The sequence below is a fragment of the Ictidomys tridecemlineatus genome, chromosome 1, assembly GCF_052094955.1.
Source record: "Ictidomys tridecemlineatus isolate mIctTri1 chromosome 1, mIctTri1.hap1, whole genome shotgun sequence".
NCBI lineage: Eukaryota > Metazoa > Chordata > Mammalia > Rodentia > Sciuridae > Ictidomys > Ictidomys tridecemlineatus.
The window spans coordinates 158083866-158105462 of record NC_135477.1 but is presented as its reverse complement, the minus strand read 5'-3'; the positions used below and the strand labels follow the sequence as shown (position 1 = coordinate 158105462).

The window sequence follows — 21597 nt, the reverse complement described above, 5'->3', positions numbered from 1 at the left end:
TCTCTAGGGCGGGGCCCAGAGGAAAGAAGAGAGCGTAGGACGCCCACTTGTGTTTGTTTAGGGATGGGCGTCGCGGGCTTTGGGAACTGTTAGTGGAGGCACCTACGGTTGGTGAGGGCGTGAGCACGTGTTGCGGGCAGGATCCTTGCCTAAAGAGCGGAGTCTGCGACCGGGAAGTCTATACTCAATGTGATTCCAATACCTAGAACGTCTTTCTTCAGATGGGCAATGCGGTTCCCGAGCTGGCCCTGGGGTGTGTGTCCACAAGTTAAGGTAAAGCCGGATACTGCTAAAGCTTTATTCTGTTCTTGCATAATTTCTTTTTTAAAAAAATTTTTTTGATACTTTTTTCTTGCATAATTTCTCATCCTTTGTTTTCTTTTTCCTGGACGCCGTTGTGCATCTATGAAACAAACACACAGAGCTAGGGACAACCCCATTAACTGAACGCCTTCATCTGGACAGTTCTCCCCAGATTGCAGGTGGACCGCTTCCTGGGGAATCTGCCCAAATGTTACCCATGGAGGAGGTTCCCCTGATCACTTTATTAGCAATTTCAGTCTCCTCTCACCGCCCACAAGCTTTCCCTAACCTTTTATATTCCCCCTAATTCTTTTTTTTATTATTATTATTTTATTTTTTAGTTTAGTTGGACCCAGTACCTTTATTTTATTTATTTTTATGTGGAGCTGAGGATCTAACCCAGGGCCTCACACGTGCCAGGCGAACTCTCTACTACTGAGCCGCATACCCAGTCCTCCCCGTAATTCTTACCCCCTATTTCTTAGGGTATGTGAACACAGCTGAGTGTTGCCGTGAACACAGCTGAGTGTTGCCGTGAACACAGCTGAGTGTTGCCGTGAACCCTGCAGGGGAAAGAGATTTGGCGTGAGGGTAAGGAAGAGCTCTGAGTAATTGGTCAGTTGGAAGTTCTGTAGATTAGTGGACAGTTGACACAGTATTCATTTGTTTTTGGTACTGGGTATTGAACCCTGAGGTACTCTACCATTAAACCATCCCTTTATATTTTTTATTTTGAGACAGAGTTGGCCACTCTGGCCTCCAACTTGCCATCCTCCTGCCTCAAGTCACCGGAGTTGCAGGGATTAACCTGTGTGCTCCTCCATAAACAGTAGGAGGAATGTTAGTCGGATAACTGATACAAATTAAGTGCCTTTGATTGTGTGGTTTCAAGCCTGCTGTATTGACCTTTTAACCCTGGAACCAAGTTCAAAGTTATTAAATCAAAAACAAATTGGCAGAAGCTAGGCTTGGTCATTCTTGTAATCCCAGTGGCTTGGGAAGCTAAGGCAGAAGGGTTTCAAGTTCAAGGCCTGTTTTGAGATAGGGTTTCACCAAATTCCCCAGGCTGGGCTTGAACTGGTGCTCTTCCTACCACAGCCTCTACAGTTGCTGGGATTATAGGTGTGTGCCACCATACCTGGATCCTCCTTACTTCTTGAAACCCTGTTTGAAGTTACCTCAGCAATTTAGCAAGACCCTGTCTGAAGATAAAAAATGAGAGGGCTAGGGATGTGGCTCAGTGGTTATGGACCTCTGGGTTCAATCCCTGGTACCAAAAAAAAAAAAAAAAAAGAAAAGAAAAAAAATTGGCAGCCAGGCATGATGGCACATGCCTATAACCAGCTACTCAGGAGGCTGAGTCAGGAGGTGAAATTCCAGCCTGGCAACTAAGGTAAGACCCTGTCTCAAAATAGAAAAATAAAAAGTGTTCGGGATGTAGCTCAGTGCACCCCTGGGTTCAGCCCCCACTACTGCTATGGAAAAAAAGGCTGGGAGGTAGCTCAGTGGTAGAGCACATGCAATGAAGCCCTGGGTTCAATTCCCATCACTCCTAGAAAGGTTTTTTTTTTTAAGTGTTATTTTTATATTGTTATATTGTGTGCACGTATGAATATATAACAACAAATCCCTCTGTTCACCAAATGCACACCCCTCCAAAAAAATAGGAAAGAAAGAAAAAAAAGGAATTAAAAAAAACTTGTTGTCTTGCTGGGTGCAGTGGTGCATGCCTGTAATCCCAGCATCTTGGGTGGATGAGGCAGAGGATCACAAATTCAAAGCCTGCCTCAGCAACTTAGTCAGGCCCTAAGTAATTTAGCAAGACCCTGTCTCAAAATAAAAAAATAAAAAGGACTGGGGGATTTGGCTCAGTGGTTAAGCACCTCTGGGTTCAAAATTTTTGTTATTTTAATAAGAAAAATTATGCAATCCATACAATTTTAGATCCCCAAATAATTTTTACAGATTAAAAATAATGACATCAATGAACATATTTAAGTAGTAAAAGGCAATTTGGAAATAAATAAGGTTTGTATTCACGATGTAACAACAAAATAAATCTTTTGAATGTTTGCCTTTTGGAATTTCTTGAGGAAAGATGACCCCTTCATATGTTTGGTAATCCGTGGTTACTGTCAGCTTTTGCTTTACTGTGGAAAACCTTGTTGTAGTACCATTTCCCATCCCAAATTTTCCTCATCCTTCTTTTTCCTCCTCTACTATCCTTTTTTTCTTCCTCCTTCCCCATACTGGAGATTGAACCCAGGGGTGCTCTAGCACCAAGTCACATCCCCACCCTTTTTATATTTTTATTTTGAGACAGGGTCTTGCAAAGTTACCCAGGCTGGCCTTGAACTTGGGACCTTCCTGCCTCAGCCTCCAGAGGCAGGAAGTGGCTGGAATTATAGGTGAGTACCACCACAACCGGCTCTTCTTCCATGTTGTAATTACAGTTCTGGTGCCACTGGGAAGCCTCCCCCATGTAGCCTGTGAGTCCTATGAAGGCAGCCCTGTGGCTTCTGAGTGTTCAGCTGATAGGACTCTGCAGAGTGGTTTTCTGTTTTTATCTCTGAGTGGTGTTCCAGCTGTACAAGAGGGATGGTAATGTGCCGGGTCACAGAGAGAAGAGCTGCCACATGTGTGCATGAAGCATGGTGAACTCTGTCTAGCAGAATGATGTAGAAGTTCATCCCCAGAAACCTAATTCAAGCAAATGTGTTTGACTGACCTCACCAAGGACTCAGTTGTGAAGGTCCCTCAGATCCTATATGGAAGGAAGAAGAGAATTAACATTTATGTACCAGCACATAATGTGTAATATCTGATTCAGTGCTCATAATCAAAATACCATCCTCTTGAGGCTCCTCAAGATGAGTGGGAGGGCTGGGGCTGTAGCTCAGTGGTGGAGCACTTGCCTCACACATGTGAGGCACTGGGTTCGATCCTCAACACCACATAAAAATAAATAAATAAAGATATTGTGTTCATGTACAACTAAAAAATATTTTAAAAAAAGATGAGTGGGAAATGTATTTTCATCTATGTAAAGCTGGATTTGAACCCAGGTCTGCTTGCCTTCAAGCCCTTTCAACTTTGCTCATATCTTGTGATTTGGCATTTGCCTCAAAAGACATGAAATCTTGATGGGGGAAGTTTAGGAAACTCAGCCTGGACCAGGTCACAAGTATCAGCTTTTTGAGCCAAAAGACAATGAAGTACCAAGAACAAATACCTCTACATCATCCAAAACCCAAACTCTTTATTTCCGAAGTTGAACTCAAGAGATCTGTATCAGATCCAAGGAGGTTTATGTGATTGTATTGATGTTAAGAGAATGGCCACTAGAGTTTACTTGAAGCAGTGTAGAGTGCGTGAGAACACAGTGCCTGAAGGATCCTACTCCTGAACGCTAAATGACTAGTGACTTTGAGCAAATCATTTAACCCTTCTGGGCTTCAGTGTTCAAAGTAAGGTAGGCCTAGAAGGATTAAGGTCTTCTGTTTAAAAGAATGAGGGATGGGGCTGGGGATGGGGCTCAGTGGTGGAGCACTTGCTTAATAAGCACAAGGCTCTGGGTTCAATCCCCAGCACCATACTTACACACCAAAGAGTGAAATAAAAGAAGTAGGGAGGATCCAGGTATGGTGGCACACACCTATAATCCCAGCAACTGTAGAAGCTGTGGCAGGAAGAGCACCAGTTCAAGACCAACCTAGGGAATTTGGTGAAACCCTGTCTCAAAAAAGGGCAAGACACAATGACCCATGCCTGTAATCCCAGTGATTTGGGAGACTGAGACAGGAGGTTCACAGATTTGAAGCCAGCCTCAGCAATTAGCGAGACTCTAAGCAACTTAGTAAGACCCTGTCTCAAAATAAAACACAAAAATGGTAGTGAATGTGACTTAGTGATAGATCACCCCTGGGTTTAATCTTTATGTTTCTGCCCCTCCCCTTCAAAAGTAAAACTACTATAAATATGTGTAGATTTTTGTGTTACTATAAGTTTTTAACTCCTTTGAGTAAAAAGAAATACAGTTGATAGATTTATGGTCAGAGTATGTTTGGTTAAGAAATTGCCAATTGCCGGTATTGGTGGTGCACATCTCTAATCCAGCAATTTGGGAGGCTGAGGCAGGAGGATCACAGTTTCAAAACCATCCTCTGCAAAAAGCAAGGCAATAAGTAACTCAGTGAGACCCTGTCTCTAATAAAATACAAAATAGAGTTGGGGATGTGGCTTAGTGGTTGAGTGTCCCTTAGTTCAATCCCTGGAACCCCTCCAAAAGAGAAATAACCAATTGTGTCAGGCACAGTAGTTCTCACCTGTAGTCCTAGTTCAAAGCCAGCCTCAGCAACTTAGTAAGGCCCTGAAGCAACTTAGCAAGACCCTGTCTCTAAATAAAATATTTAAAAGAATTGGGATATGGTTTTTTTTTTTTTTTTTTTTTTTTTTAAAGAGAGAGAGAGGAGGGAGAGAGAGAGAGAGAATTCCAATATTTATTTTTTAGTTTTCGGCAGACACAACATCTTTGTTGGTATGTGGTGCTGAGGATCGAATCTGGGCCGCACGCATGCCAGGCGAGCGCGCTACCGCTTGAGCCACATCCCCAGGCCCGGGGATATGGTTTTAATGGTTAAGCACACCTGGGTTCAATCCTTGGTACAAAAAAAAAAAAAAATTCCCACCAATGAATGACAGTTCCTGTTGCTCTGTGTTCTCTGTAGCATTTTGTGTTGTCAGTGGTCATTTTGGCTAATCTAGTGAGTATATTAGGGTTAATTGGCTTTTTTAAAAAAATATATTTTTAGTTGTAGATAACTTTATTTTATTTATTTTTCTATGTGATGCTGAGGATTGAACCCAGTGCTTCACACATGCCAGGCAAGCTCTCTGCCACTGAGCCACAACCCTAGCCAAGTTGAATTTTATTTTCAAATCACAGTAGATGCAACTCTAGGAGCTGAAGTCAAATAGAAAAGAAACTGTTTAATTTTTGCAATTTATTGGAAATTTGTTATAATTCTTTTGTAGACTATTCATGACAGGTATTAGTCACAGTGATTGATGGTAACCTGCATCCCAGTCTGGCTTCCTTGGTAGGTAGAGGCTTCTCAGGAGTGAAGTCTGAGGCATTTTCTATGTGTATGTGGTACTGTAGATTTAACCCAGGGTACACCACTGAGCTATACCCCTAGACCTTTTAAAAAAATTTTTTTGGGGGGGGAGGTACTGGGAATTGAACTCAGGGGCACTTGGGCACTGAGCTCCATCCCAGCCCTATTTTGTATTTTATTTAAATACAGGGTCTCACTGAGTTTCTTAGTGCCTCGCTGAGGCTGAGGCTATCTTTGAACTTTCGATCCTCCTGTCTCAGCCTCCCAAGCTGCTGGGATTACAGGTGTATGCCACTGTGCCCAGCTCCTTTTTAAAATTTTTGAGATAGGGTCTCACTAAAACACCCAGACTGCGAATTTTGTCTTTCTAAGCTCTCAGCTTCCTGCAGTAAGGTGTGTCCCCAGCAGTTGAATCTGAGGAAGATTCCATTCTCCAGGATCCCACTTGGCCATTCCCCAATAGCTCTGTCAAAGGCCTTGGGCCAGGCATGATGGTGCATGCCTATCATCCTAGCCACTCAGGAGGCTGAGGTCTGAGGATCAAGAGCTTGAGGTATGTGGTACTGTAGATTTAACACTAAGCCTGGGCAACTTAGCTAGAACCTCTCAGCTTGGTACTTCAGAAAGTACCTCTTTAAGCTACAAATTCTGGCTTTAGAATTTAAAACTTATTAGCATAACATGATAATATTAAAAAAGATGTTCAGATAGAACATATGAATATAAAAGCATAGGCTGAGGATGTGGGTAGAGTGCTTGCCCAGCAAACATGAGGCCCTGGGTTTCATCCCCTGCGCCCTTTCCCCCGCAAAAAATGTATAAAGCAGCTGGGGGCAGTATCACATATCTGTAATCCCAGCGACTTGGGATGCTGAGACAGGAAGATTATAAATTCAAGGCCAGCCTCAGCAATTTAGTGAGAATGTCTCAAAATAAATAATAAGTTTTTTGGAATTTATTTATGTAATATACAAACATACTGTGTTTGTATAAATATGCATTAAATGCAAACTGCTTTGGCCATACTACAGTGATGTAGCCACATCAATGTTTTTTTTTAATATTTATTTTTTTAGTTGGACACAATTACCTTTATTTCACTTATTTATTTTTATGTGGTGCTGAGGATTGAACCCAGAGTCTCACACGTGCGAGGAGACTATTCTACCACTGAGCCACAACCCCAGCCCCCCCACATCAATGTTTATAGCTGCTCAATTCACAATAGCTAAGCTATGGAACCAAACTAGGTACCCTTCAACAGATGAATGGATAAAGAAAATGTGGTACATATACACAATAGAATATTACTCAGCCATAAAGAATGAAATTATGGCATTTGCTGGTAGGTGGATGGAACTGGAAACTATCAAGCCAAGTGAAATAAGCCAGTCCTAAAAAGACAAAGGTAGATGTTCTCTCTGATATGTGGATGCTAACACACAATAAGTGAGGGGGAGAGTGGAAGGAGGGAAGAATAGAAGATCATTGGATTAGACAAATGAGAATGAAGGGAAGGGAGTGGGAATGGGAATAGGAAAGACAGTAGAAGGAATCATAACTTTCCTAGGTTCATGTATGAATATACCAGTGTAACTCCACATGTTGTACAACCACAAGAATGGGAAGTTGTACTCCATATATGTATGAGATGTCAAAATACACTATACTTTCATGTATATCTAAAAAAAATTTTTTTAAAAAACTATTTTGAAAATTTATTTCTACTCATCAATGTATCTTAGGACATTTAACCACTCCTGCTGATAGATCTTTGTTTTCTTTTAGTGTTTTCACTATTTTAATGATGGTGCAATAAAAATTGTGCATTTTTTTAAAACTGTGCTAGAAAATTAAACCCAGGACCTCAAGCATGCTAGGGAAGTGCTGTACCACTAAGTTACATCTCCATCTTTTTTTTTTTACATTTTAAAAAACTATATTTTTAAATTTTTTTTTTAAATTTAAAAATTTTTATTTTTATAGTGCTGGGCATTAAACCCAGGGTTTTGTGCATGTGAGGCAAGTACTCTACCAACTGAGCTATATCCCCAGCCCTGTTTTTTTATTTTGAGACAGGTCATGTCAGTTGACCCAGGGCAGCATTGAACTTGTGGTCCTCCTGCCTCAGCCTTTATAGCTGGGGTTACAAGGCATGTTCCATCATGATCAACTTTTGGTTTTTATTTTTTTATGTGTGTGTTTGCGCACACACATGTATGTGTGGTTATCTTTGGTACTTTTGTAAGTCTGTCCATGTTATAAAATCCATAACACTGATAATTTTGGTATGTGCAATATTATTAAATTATCATTTAAAGATTTACAGTAGTGTTCATATTATCTCAAATGCTTGCCAAGACTATTTTAGCAAACCTTTTTTTTTTTTTGGCATAATTCAAAAGGCAGAAATGGTGTCTAATTTAAGTTTCTTTAATTCTCATGGGTGCTGAATAATATTTTTCTTTTTTCTTCCTTACTTTCTCTGTGTCTGTCTGTTTTGTTCTCTCTGTCTCTCTTTAAGCTGTGGATTGAACCCAGGGTATCTCACATGCTAAACATGTACTATACTGCTGAGCTACACCTTTGTTGCTAGATAATTTACATTTTTATAAGTTGTTTCTGTTTTTTTTTTTTTTCCTCTAAAATACTGTTCTCATTTGTGTCCATCTTTTTTACTTTAGAATAACTTTTTGTGGCTGGGTGTGGTGATGTAAGCCTGTAATCCTAGTGACTCAGAAAGCTGAGGCAGAAGGATTGATCACAAGTTCAGAGCCCCCCTCAGCAACTTAGTGAGGCTCTAAGCAACTTATAAAGACAGAGTCTTGGGGCTGGGGATGTGGCTCAAGCGGTAGCGCATTCACCTGGCATGCGTGCGGCCCAGGTTCGATCCTCAGCACCACATACAAACAAAGATGTTGTGTCCGCCGAGAACTAAAAAATAAATATTAAAAAATTCTCTCTCTCTCTAAAAAAAAAAAAAAGACTCTGTCTCAAAATAAAAAATGAAAAGGGCTGGGGATGTGGCTCAGTGGTTAAGCACCACTGGGTTCAATTGCCGGCAGGAGGGGGAACATAGACTTTTTGTGCTTTCAGTGTAGGAAAGATGAGGCCGAATACCTGAGGAATTTTCAAGAAGCAGGTTTATGTAGCTTCAGTGGTGCAGAGGGTGCTAATGCTTAAAAATCTCAGGTCCCTGAGTCTGGAAATTCTTTTAGGTTTATACTCAGTGGGATGGTTACATGTCGGTGGGTAGGTACATAACAATTACTCTTTGTCCCACATTCTTAGGCCAGACAGAGGTTTCACAAGTTTTGTCTCCAAACTGGGCATTTACAAGACAGAAGAAGCTGTTGACACCCTTTGTAAAATCTTTCTGATAAGAAGAGAAGCAAAATATTGCAAGAATATTTTGCGTGGGAGTACCTGGTCTGCTTCACTTTAACGAAATTTTTTCTTGCCTTGATATACATATGGCAATATAGCTAGCTATCTAGAATCTTAATTTTAATTTATTTTTGTGCTTGGGATGCAGCCCCAGGCCTCTCACATGCTAACATGTGTTCTACTACTGTACTATATACTTCGAGCCCCTAGATCAAATTTTTTATTTTTGGTGGTGTTGGGGACTGAACCCAGGGCCTTATGCATTCGAGGCAAGCAGTCCACCAACTGAGCTATATATATCCCCAGCTCCTAGATCAAAATTTTATAACCCCTTTGTCACTGGTCTTTTGATTGAGAAATCAAAATTAGTGTTTAAATGCATCAGTCTTCTGTAACTTCTAAGTTTTGTGTCATGGTTAAAAGGAATGTCGTCTGGGGAGCCTGGGTTATGGCTCTGCAGTAGAGTACTTGCCTACCACGTGCGAGGCCCTGGGTTCGATCCTCAGCACCACATAAAAATAAATAAATAAAATAAAGGTATTGTGTCCAACTACAACTAAAACTTAAATAATAATAATAATAAAGAACGTCTTCAGATTACCATGGAAACCCTGAACAGGCTGTGAGAAGTTCCTGGCCATTTGCTAGTCTGTGAAAAGTCAGATTTCTGGCAGGACAAGTCTTGAAGCTGGCATCCTGTGGAGATGGGGTATCACCATTACAAGATTCCTACAATGCAAATACAAATATTGATGAACATAATACTGCTGTCCTGCTACCAAACAATAATAGCACTACTTTTTGTTTTATTTTCAATTATAAAAGAAGAGACTGGCTGTGTCTCAGTAGTAGCCTGCAGGAAGCCCTGGGTTGATCCCCAGCTCCACCAAAACAAACAAACAAAACAAGTCAAATCATGCAGATCTTTATTTTTGTAATGCTGGGGATCAATGAACTTGTAATGCACTTGCCTGTGTGCTAGGCAAAATGCTGTATGCTCTGTCACTGAGCTACTTCTCCAACCCTTTTTATTTTTGATTTTGAGACATGGTCTTACTAAGTTGCCCAGCCTGACCTCAAACTTGTGATCTTCCTACTTTAGCCACCTCCCAAGTTTTGGGGATTACAGCGGTATAACACTGTGCATGGCTGTGCATATTTTTGTCATATTCCCTCCCCCCCTTTTTTTCCCTCTGAAATTGTTCCCTTTTTAGGAGGAACTTTGGTTAGTAGAAAAGTTAATGTTATCACTGAATAAGGACATTTATGAATAAACAGGACTTCAAGGTCATTCATCTCAGTATTCTGGCAGAAAAATTATGATATTTATCCACTGCTCTGAGGAGTCAAAGCTAGCTTCATGGGTTACATTGTTGTTTCAAGGCTTTGTGGATAGGCCTGGTTTGTGGAGAGGAAATGAACATGATTTTTGAAAAGGAGGAGACTGTTTTTACAACTTTGTGATTTTTGCTTTATTTTTATTTATTTTGTGGTGTTAAGGATCAAACCAAGGGCTTTGTGCATGCTAGTCAAGTGCTCTACCATTGATTTCCACCCTAGCTCATCATCATTTTTTTATGATTCTTAATAATTAGGACTGTTAACTTGTTTTTTTTTTTTTTTGGGGGGGGAGAGGGTATTGGAAACTGAACCCAGGGACACTCCATTGCTTAGCTATGTCCCCAGCCCAGAGGAAGAACTGTCTTATAGGGCCAAAGGCTGGGGAGTTGGAAAGAGCATGGACCTTGGCTTGGGCTATCCACATATGGGCATGTGGGTCCCTCACTATACAGGTCACAGTGGGGCAGGTGGGAATAGAAGAAGAGTAGGTTAGGGGGTGTGTGTGCTCTGGCCCTGAGCCCTTCCAGTGTGAGGGGTAGGCCTACCTCCCCTTTCCCTCATAAAGGGTGGAGGGGGTGAAGGGAAAGGATCAGTGTATTCATTTGCTAAATAAACAGAGCCAGTAGATTCATTTCCTGGGCCTGCCATAACACTGGGTGACTGCAATCAGAGTAACTTGTCTCTCAGTTCTGGAGGCTAGAAATCCAGAATGAAGGTGTTGGCAGGGCCATGCTGTCTCTAAAGGCTGGAGGAGAGAATCTGTTCCATTCCTTTCTTAGCTTCTGGTGTGGCCCGTAACCCTTTGGTGTTCCTTGGCTTGTAGACTCATCAGTGTCTGCCTCCGCTACCACATGGTAGTTTTTTTTTAATGTCTGTCTTCATATGGCATCCTCTCCTTTTTTTTTTTTTTTTCCTATGCTGGGGATCAAATCCAGGGCCTTGTGTAAGCTAGGCAAGTGCTCTACCATGAGCTACCCACTAGCCTGCCCCCTTTTTTTTTTTATAAGGATGCTAGACATAATGGGTTAGAGTGGACCTAATCTAGTCAGCTCATTGTAATTGGATTATATCTGCAAATACCCTATTTTCCAAAAAAGGTCATAGACACAGTTACCATGGATTAGGACTCCAACACATCTCTTTGGGAGACAGCCTGTGGGCAATTGGTGTTGGTACCAGGAATGATGGGGCTGGGGGCATGGACTAGGCAGTTTCTGATGTAAGGCTTCAGGACCCTTCCTTTTGCCTTCTCAGTTTGTGACCTAGGGTGGCTGGGGACATGTGACTGTGATTTGTGTCATGGGTAAAATTAAGGAGGAGGCTGTGAGTATAGCTAGTGGTAAAGCGCTTTCCTAGCATGCACAAACACAGGTCCTGTGTTTAATCCCTAGCACTGGGGGTGGGGGGATCTGAAGGAGGACTGGACTAGTAGGAGTAAAAGTGACTTTGGGAACTTCCTGATCCAAACATATTATAGGTGGAACACAAGTAGCTATAAAAGGTGTACTGTGCAGAGGGCGATAGACCCCTGGAGGGATGTCCGCTGTGGGCTTCAGTTGTGGGGCAGGGGGTGGCTACTGAGTCTGTGATCAGCCACAGATTCCCAACTTGAGGCCTGGGGCAGCCTTTGTTCCAGGCTGCCAACCAAAAGCCCGAGCTTTTCCCAGATGGATTTTCTTGTGTGGGGCTCTTTCAGGGAGGAAGAAGTAGGTGCCACAGCTGTTGTGGTTCTGATTCTCACTCCCACCTTCCTGGTTCCTGGGGCAATAGACCCGCAGGTCCCCTCTGTAGTCCTTGAGCAGCCTTTCCTGAACTGTAGCTCCTGCCACCTGTTTTGACCGTCATCTTATCTTATTGGCTTTCTGTGGTCTCAAAAATCAGGGACCTTTTTCCTCTGTTGGGAGACTTGCCCTCTCATCTTTGCTGCTTTGGTAGAGGTCTGTGGCATTTTGTCGGTGTGTAAGTGTGCAAAACATGTCCCCTCTCCATGGCACCACACAGCCTCCTACCAGCAAGATCCTTGAGCAAGTTCTTGATGGCCACATTTTCTGTTCTTGTGCCAAGAAAGTATCTTCCTCTTTCATAGCCCTCTTGGAATTGATGCTAGTGTTCCTGCCAGACCTGGTATCATGAGTTAGCACTATTCTTTAAATAACTGATCCCCATATGGCCATGCCCTAGGGTCTTAGCTGCAATTTGCAGTTCAGACCTGGGTAGTGTGTGCTAGGTTGGGCACCTGTGTTAGTCAGATTTTCCTCAATGTGACTGAAATACCTGACAACTTAGAAGAGGAAATTTATTTTGGCTATGGTGTCAGAGGTTTAGTTAATGGTTGGCCAACTTCATTGCTCTGGACCAAGGTGAGACAGAACACCTGGGAATGGTGGAGAAAAGTTTCTCAGTTCGTGGCATGCAGAAAGCTGAGAGAGAAAAAGAGAGAGAGCTCATGTGCAGGAGAGCTCAGAGCACAAGGAGCCAAGGACAAAACATGATTCCCAAGACTATGTCCCCACTGACTGACTTCTTCTAGCCACACCTCACAGTTGCTTACAGTTACTACCCAGTAATCTATTCAAATTATTAATCCATCAAATGGATTAACCCACTGATTAGGTTACATTTCTCATAATTGAATCATTTCACCTCTGAACATTCCTGCATTGTCTCATGAGCTTTGGGGACCACCTCCTATAATAGCACCCATGAGCTAGAATGTTGAGCAGCTGAGGTTTTTGCTTCTAGCAATTTCTTTGGAATTGGCAAACTGTTAAAAGTACAGGGAGTGCTAAGGAGGTTTGGGTCTGTACCATTGCAAATGAGACTTTCCATTCATTCAAAACAATTTCCTTAGATGCATGCCTGTAATTCCAGATACTTTGGAGGCTGAGACAGGAAGGGTTCAATCCCCAGTACCACTTCCCCCATTTAAAAAAAAAAAAATTCCTGACTTCTTGTTATGTGCCTACTATGATTTGAATGTGTTTCCTGAAGTCCATGTGTTAGAAACTTCATGCCTAATGCAACTGTGTTGGGAGGTAGGATGTTTAAGAGGTGGATTTGTGTTTGCTTTACTTTGGATTTAGAATGTCCCTTAGAGGCCCATGTTCTAAAGGCTTGGTTGCCAGTCTGTGCCAATATTGGGAGGTGGTGTAACCTGGGGCCAAGTGGGAGAAAGTTAGGTCATTGGACGTGTTACCTTAAAGGGGACCTCAGGCTCTTTGTCTTTTTTTCTTTGCTTTCTGCCTGCCATGAGTTGAACAGCCTCCTTCACCATGTGCTTGCACCACAAAATCCCGCCCACATCCCAATGGAGTTCCTCTTGGTGGAATGGGCTGGCTGCAGAATAACAGCTAAGAAAGGTTGAGCAGTGGTGAAAAAAACATAGGACACAAATAGTAATTTTAAAAGTGGGGGGTGGGGGGTTGGGGGGATAGGCAGCTCAACTTAGGGATTGAACTTCCACACTGAAAAGAGCAAAATGGAGTCTATGCTTGCTTTATTTACATCAGGGAACATCAAAGGTTTTCCATTGAATGTTCTGAAGACCCTCAAGTAATTCATAGGTGGCTCCCTACAGCAAGATACTATGCCACCTCAGGCCCAGAACAACAGGGCCAATTGATCATGGATGAAACCTCTGAAACCATGAGCCAAAATACATCTTTCTTCCCTTGAAGATGATTATCTCAGGTATTTTGTCACAGTAATGGAAAGCTGACTAACAATGTTGATACCAACAAAGTAGGGGAGTTATCATGAGGATGGATTGTTATATTTATTTATTATTGTTTTCATTATTTTTCCACAGTGGGGATTGAACCTAGGGGCTCTCTACCACTGATCTACAATGCTAGCCCTTTTATTTGGACTTTCAGAGCAAGTCTCCCCCATGTTGCTGAGGCTTGGCCTCCAACTTACAATCTTCCTGTCTCAACCTCCTCAGTAGCTGGGATTACAGGCATGCTGCACCACACCTAGTAAGAGTAAGTTGTCATAAAAGTAAATTGGCCTATAATCTCAGCTACTTGAGAGGTTGAGGTAGGAGGATTGCAAGTTCAAAGCCAGCTTGGGCAATTTAGACCATGTCTCAAACAAAAAAGGCCCAGATGTAGCTCAGTGGTAGAATGCTTGCCCTGGGTTCAGTCCTTAGTAGCACCTAGGAGCATGCATTTGGGCCCCCCTTTTGCTCTTTCACTCTCACCCTCTCTTGTCCCTTTGGCCTTCTGCCATGGAATGCTGGAGTGTAAAGGCCCTCACCAGATTCTGCATCATGCTCTTGGGCTTCCCAGGCCCCAAATAAATCTCTTGTTGTAAGTTACCCAGGCTTGGGTTGGGGGTATAGCTCAGCAGTAAAGGGCTTGACTCATATGCATGAGGTCCTCGGTTCAATTCCCAGCACAGGAAAAAAAATTATCCAGTCTAAAAATACACAATTGGAACTTATCAAAGGAATCCAGGGAAACCTGGATTTTTTTGGATGGGAGAGACAGAGGAAGAGGGTGCTGGGATATGTGACAGGAACAAGAGAAAGAGAGGATGAAGATAGGGCTGAAGAGGGCCAGGTGGCAGGGCCCATTGGGATGACCATTCTTGGTGCTTAGAGCTCTCTACAGAGTGGAGTCCTTTTGTCCTACAGAAAAAAAAAAAAAAAAAAAAAAGCTCCAGGAGGGCAGAGACTATCTTCTGAGATCTCAGTACCTGGCAGAGAATCAGTGCTCAAATTAATTTTATGGATTTTTGTTTCTCTCCAGAGGCTACTGGAGAACCCCTGAGGGATTAGTTAGGGACTAATGTTGTATATTAGTCCATTTTTCATTGCTATAATGAAATACTTGAGGCAGGCTAACTTTATAAAGAAAAGGTTTATTTATTACTTTGCAGTACTGAGGATCAAACCCAAGGTCTTGCACATGCTAGGCAAGAACTTTACCACTGAATTAAACCCCAGCCCAAGAAAAAGGTTTATTTGGTTCATAGTTTTGGAGGCTGAAAGTCAAACAGCTGGGAATAGGCTCTAACCCCCACTTGACAGGATCATCTCATGGTGGAAGTGTGCAGGGCAAGAAGTGATCACATGGCAAGGCAGGAAGGAGGGAGAGAGGGAGAGAGATACTGGCAGGGCTAGGATTGGGGATTTACAACAATCCTCTTTGGGAACTAAGCAGGATCCATAAGACCTATTTAAGACTTTTGAGGGCAGGCCCCCTGATTGCCCTTGTCTTCCCACAAGACCCCACCTTTTTTTTTTTCTGGTATTGGGAATGGAACTCACAGGTGCTCTACCATTGAGCCACACCCCCAGCCCTTTGTATTTTTAAATTTTGAGACAGGGTTTCATTAAGTTGTCCAGGCTAGTCTGAAACTTGCAATCCTCCTACCTCAGCCTCCAAAGTAGCTGGGATTACAGGCATGCTTGCTGCACCTGGCAGAAGTCAGACAAATTTGAAGCAAAGGAGAATGATCCCTGTTGCTGACTGTCAAGATGGAGGGGGTCATAAGATAAGCTGGGCATGGTGATGCACACTTGTAGTCCCAGCTACTCAGAAGACTAAGGAAGATTGCTTGAACCCAGGAGTTCAGGGCTGCCCTGGGCAATATAGTGAGACCCTGTCTCAAAAGAAAAAATCAGCTGGGCGCAGCTCATGCCTGTAATCTCAGTGGCTCAGGAAATTGAGACAGGCAATCACAAGTTCAAAGCCAGCCTCAGCAATTTAGCAAGACCCTAAAGCAACTTAGACCCTGTCTCTAAATGAAATATAAAAAAGGGCTGAGGATGTAGCTCAGTGGTTCAGCACCCCTGGGTTCAATCCCTGGCCACTGAGCCACATCCCCAGCCCTATTTTGTATTTTATTTAGAGTCAGGGTCTCACTGAGTAGCTTAGCGCCTCAACATTTCTGAGGCTGCCTTTGAACTCACAATCCTCCTGTCTCAGCCTCCCAAGCCACTGGGATTACAGGCATGTGCCACTGCCTCCAGTGCCATCTGGGACTTCTGACCTGCTGCTGTGAGATAAAAAGCAGATGTAGTTTCCAGCCACCAAGGGGTCATCCAGTACAGCAGCAATAGGGAACAAATATACCAGATTCCTAGACACATTCACTGAATTGAAAAAGGCAGGACTGGTAGGGAGGAGGGATGCAGGTAGTCTTGGATGGATAATAATAGGCTCTACCTCATCAGAGTGTTGGGAAACCCCTAGTGTACATACAGTAAGTGCTTAATAAGTGTTGGCTGTATCTGGAACTAGAGGGAGACCTAGAATAGAGACGCTGATAAGGAAAGATCTGGGAGTAGATACAGAAGGCCTGCCTCCCAATGCCAGGCCTCCCTTAGAGTCAGGCTCAGTGTGGGTGGAGGCTGGTGGCATTGCTCCCATGTCCCCTTGCCAACCTCATCTCGGGGTTGGAGACTGGGGTCTTTCTGGTGGGCCCCACCCAGCCTACTCCTTCTGGAACTCAGGCCTCCTCTCTCTTGCTTGTACTGCCACCCTGTGGAGCAGTGTGGAATTACCAGTAGTTAGTTGTGGCCGGCTTCTGTCTTTGTGTACAAGTCTTATCTGTAGGTTTCAATTTCTGTGGTATTAGTTATCTGAGGTCCACTAGAGTCTGAAAACATTAAACAGAATGTTCTAGAAAATAAAAAATTCATAAATTTTAAAAACATTTATTACAGCATGTGGTTATAATTGTTTTTTTTCTTTGTACCTACCCTACTTTTGAACCATGTCCCTAGTCCTTTTTATGTAGTTTTAGATCCTTTCTTCTTTTGTAACTTCTGATTACTGTTGGCACATGTAAAGGCTACCATACTGAATCTTTTTTTTTTTGGTGGGGGGGCTAGGGACCAAACCTTTGGTTTCATGCATGCTCAGGAGCTAAAACCCCAGTCCTCTCATCCCTAGCCCTTTTTATTTTTTATCTTGAGGCAGGGTCTCACCAAGTTTCCGAGGCTGGCTTTGAATCACAATCCTCCTGCCTCAGCCTTCCAAGCTGCTGGGATTATAGGTGTGCACCACTATGCCTGATATCCCTGCCCCCTCCACTTTTTTGAGACAGGTTCTTCGTAAATTGCCTAGGCTACTCTTGAATTTATAGTCTTCCTGCCTCAGTCTCCTGATGGTGTGATTATTATTTTTTTTTAATTTTGTGTTGTTTTTTCTTTTGTCTTCTTTTGGGATTTTAAAATAATATTTAGTTAGTTTTTTTAAACAGCACACACACTCCCAGGTCTAAACCATATCATCCTGAGAAGGCAATGCTTTTTTTTTTTTAATATTTATTTAGTTGTAGATGAATACACAGTATCTTTATTTATTTTTATGTGATGCTAAGGATTGAACCTAGTGCCTCACACATGCTAGGCAAGCGCTTTACCACTGAGCCACAGCTCTAGCCCCGATATTTATTTAGTTTTATCAAGAGTGTTAACTGAGGATGGGGGTGTAGTGCAGTCGTAGACCACTTGCCTAGCATGGCCTTGGGTTCCATCTCTGAGTGTGGTGGTGCCTGCTTGTAATCCAGCCACTTGGGAGGCAGAGGCAGGAGGAGCACAAGTCCAAAGCCAGCTTTAGCAACTCAGCCAGAATTTGTCTCCAAATAAAATATTTCAGTGGTTAAGTACCCCTGGGTTCAGTCCCTAATACCAAAAAAAAAAAAAAAAAGAATGTTTATTAAAAATATGTTGAAATGTATTAAATACCTTTTAATATATATTGTTAAGATTGGTTTCTTTTCTCACTTTATCTCTTCATGTTATTAATTATATTAGTGGAGATCTTAATATTAAACTGTGCTCTGAGTGACTCCATGAAAACAATAATTTTCCCGCTGTATCTTACCCCAAGTTATTCCCTTTTATTAAGCAGTAGTTTGCCACGAGTTATTCCATTTAAAAAAAATATGTTTATTTTTATTTATTTATATGTGGGCTGAGGATGGAACCTAGGGCTGCACGCGTGCTAGGTGAGCGCTCTACCACTGAGCCACAACTCCAGCCTGAGTTGTGTATTTTGAGTACAAGTGCTGACACAGAATGATTTTATACCTTGTACAAGTAAACAACCCCGTCTGCCTAGCACAAACCAATAAATAAATCACACTAATAAAAATGACTACTTGGGCTGGGGATGTGGCTCAAGCGGTAGCGCGCTCGCCTGGCATGTGTGCGGCCCGGGTTCGATCCTCAGCACCACATACCAACAAAGATGTTGTGTCCGCCGAGAACTAAAAAAATAAATAAATATTGAAAATTCTCTCTCTCCTCTCTCACTCTCTCTTAAAAAAATAAATAAAATAAAATAAAAATGACTACTTGGGACTGGAGTTGTAGCTCAGGTAGAGCACTTGCCTAGCATGTGTGAGGCACTGGGTTCAAACTTTAGCACCACATTAAAAAAATGAATAAAATAAAGGTATTGTGTCTATCTACAACTAAAAATATTAAAAAAGGAATAAAATAAAAATGACTACTTGTGAGTTTATTGAATTAATCAGAAGCATATCTATGTGTGGGCATATCAAACGCTATCATATGCATATCAGAATTATGAGCTTATTAAACACACCAGAGCACTGAATGAAGCAGTTCCCTTACCCGAGGCCCCATAAAAGGAGGAGCACCCCCAGAACAGGTGTGGTGGGGCATGCCTATAACCCCATCACTTGATCACTTTGTTGCCTTAGCAACAAACCTCTGATTTCCTGATTTCTCCTGCACAGCCCACTCCAAGCTGACATCTCAAGTTGACGCTCTGAATGCCCCACCACTGTAAGGTCCTTGCTTAATATCTGGATGGCCATCTTAAGTAACAGCCGCCATCTTAAGAAAAAGTTTCACTTTCCCACTCAAGGTTGTTTCTCATACCAACCTCACCCTCAACCTCCGAATTAGGACCCTTCCGGCTCTGATTCCTGAGCCTGCCCTATAAAAAGTCACAGAACCCAAGCCTCTATTGCCTTTTTCCATCTATGGAGAGATGACCTTTATTTGTCAGCTCTGACAAACTCTCATGTGTGTCTCTGCCTGGTTTCTGTCTTTCATTTCTCACTCCCCCATCTCCCAGTTTCCTTGCTTTCCTTTCAACCACCAATCTACATCGATAGCCTTTTCCATTTTTTCATGTATTTTGTGCTGGGGATCAAATGCAGGGCCTTGCGCATGCTAGGCAAGCTCTCTACCACTGAACTTGAATTTACAGTCCTCTACCACATTCCAACCCATTTAAATTTTGTTTTGAGGCAAGTTCTCATGTAATTTCCCATGTTGGCCTTGAACTTATGATCCTTCTGCCTTAGCCTCCACACTCAGCTATTTTTCTTGTATTGGTTGTCCCAGGCCTGCAACACCAGAGATGACCTCCTAGTGGAGGGCACTGGAGGCTGTGGGCCTGTGCACATGGAGATCAGGGAAAGGGCTGAACTATTTTGTAAACAGGTGGGTATATATGCTAGGAAACTGGATGAGATCGCCCAGGGATTGAGTGTAGACTGAGACAAAGAGCCAAGTTTTTACAACACAATCCAAAGTTCAGCTTCAGGGGCAGAGCCAGCAAATTTAAAAAAGAAAGAAAGAAAAATCACTTGGCAATGAAGATGAAGTATTATTATAAGGTATTATTAATATATGCTACAATGTGAATGAACCTGGAAGTTATCATGCTTAACTAAAAAGTTAGACACAAAATAGGAGAATCCAGAATAGGTGAATCTAGAATAGGCAAATCTATAGAGACAAAATAGATGAATAGTTGCTTGAGGCTAGGGAAATGAGGAGGTGCAGAATAATTGCTAAAGGTTAAGGGATTTCTTTGTCTGTGATGCAGATGTTCTAAACCTACTTTGTATGGGTTATTAAACTCTATGCTAAATAAAACCCTTGAATTCTATACCTTAGGTGGGTGAGCTTTATAGTATGCTAATGATGTCAATAAAAATGAAATAGCTAGAAAACACCTACCAGGGCTTGAAACTACCAGACCCCACTGGGAAGTGAGTACTCACCTTTTAGCAAGTAATTGGAGATAAGAGGGCTGATGTAAAGTGGGGGATATAGGTTAATGGTAGAATGGTTTTCTTTCTTTCTTTCTTTTTTTTTTTTTTTGGCTTTTAGTAATAGGGATTGAACCCAGGAGCACTTTACCGCTGAACTACATCCCCAGTTCTTCCCCACCCCCCAGTTTTTATGAGACAGCTTCTGAGGCAGGCTTTGAACTTGAAATCCTCCTGCCTCAGCCTCCTGAGCTGCTGGGATTATAGGTGTGTGCTATGGTGCCCAGCTTGAGACAGAGTTTCTTCAAATTGCTTAGGCCCTCACTTATTAAGGCTGGCCTTGAAAAACCAGCCTCTGTCTCAGAGCAAAGCCTGTCCAAGGAAGGGACATGACCTTTGTCCTTGGAAAGACCCACAGAGCACTCCTAGGCACATTCCCACCCTGCTAAGTGGTTTATCTACAAATAACAGGAGAGATCTGCTGTGCCAGGTGTCCCTGACTCAGTCAGGCTAGGTGGAGACCCATAGTAACCTCCTAGCAGCCACCAATCAGCATGAGACAGGGAAATACCTGGGATGCCAGATGACCCTCCAAGTAGTTTATGGTGGTTGATGACGTGTTGGAAAACCTTGTAGTTCAGCACCAACACCCCTCTTGGCCTAAAACAATCAGTTCAAATGAATCCCCCTTTTGTAGTAACCAATCATCCCTACCCAACTTGTTCCCGCCAGTGAATGTGTTAATCATGTTTTAGAGTTGTTATTTGATTTTCCCCGCGGTGTGTGATGATTTGCTAAGAGATGCTATGATGTATGTGGGGGTCCCTGCCTTCTCCAAAGAATGTATAAAATTGCTGCAAACCCAGGGCTCAGGGCCTCTTAGCGTCACCAGTTGCTGTGTGCGTGCGGAGGACCGAGCTAGCTTGCAATAAACACCTCTTTGCTGTTTACATCCATCTTGGTCTCTGGTGGTCTTTTGGGGGTCCCGAATTTGAGCATAACATCCTTACACTTGAGATCTTCCTGCCTCAGCCTCCTGAGTTGCTGGAATTTCAGTCAGATGTTATTGTATCCATCAGTAGAGTGATTTCCAAGCATGTACAACGCCCTGGGCGTTATCTCTAGCACTACCAGTGCTTGTTAGAAACCCAATTTTTAGGTATCACTCGTCATTGTTGAAGGTAGTTACAAGCTAGCAACCAAAAAGGAGAAATTTTAGAAGGAATACTTTGCCAAGAGGAAACAAATTTTTTGTAGTTGTGACAAAAGAAAATGGGTGAATCCGACTAGAAATGTGGCCTAGGCTTTACTAAGCCAGTAAGAAGCTACTTGCTGGGAACCTTGTGTGTAAAGGGCCCACCTAGTCCCAGACCCAATAATTGGTCCCCACCTGGGGTATCCAGAGCAATGTGCAGGGGCAGGATACCCACTGGGTGTGCTGGAAATTCTGTGGTCTGACCAC

The 21597-nt window shown here is 42.6% G+C and overlaps 1 protein-coding gene across 2 annotated transcripts in view; it reads left to right on the top strand.

Annotated features, from left to right (window-relative positions):
* The first annotated feature begins 50 nt into the window (after positions 1-50).
* Hnrnpab (heterogeneous nuclear ribonucleoprotein A/B) overlaps positions 51-21597 on the top strand; it is a 44838-nt gene continuing 23291 nt past the window's right edge. Inside the window, exons 1-2 of one of the 2 annotated variants that reach the window (XM_078019652.1) lie at positions 51-273; positions 2627-2711. In XM_078019652.1, the coding sequence (XP_077875778.1) occupies positions 229-273; positions 2627-2711 (130 nt within the window). In that variant the 5' untranslated portion in view covers positions 51-228. The remainder of the gene's footprint in view (positions 274-2626; positions 2712-21597) is intronic. The other variant, XM_021733560.3, reaches the window with a different exon arrangement.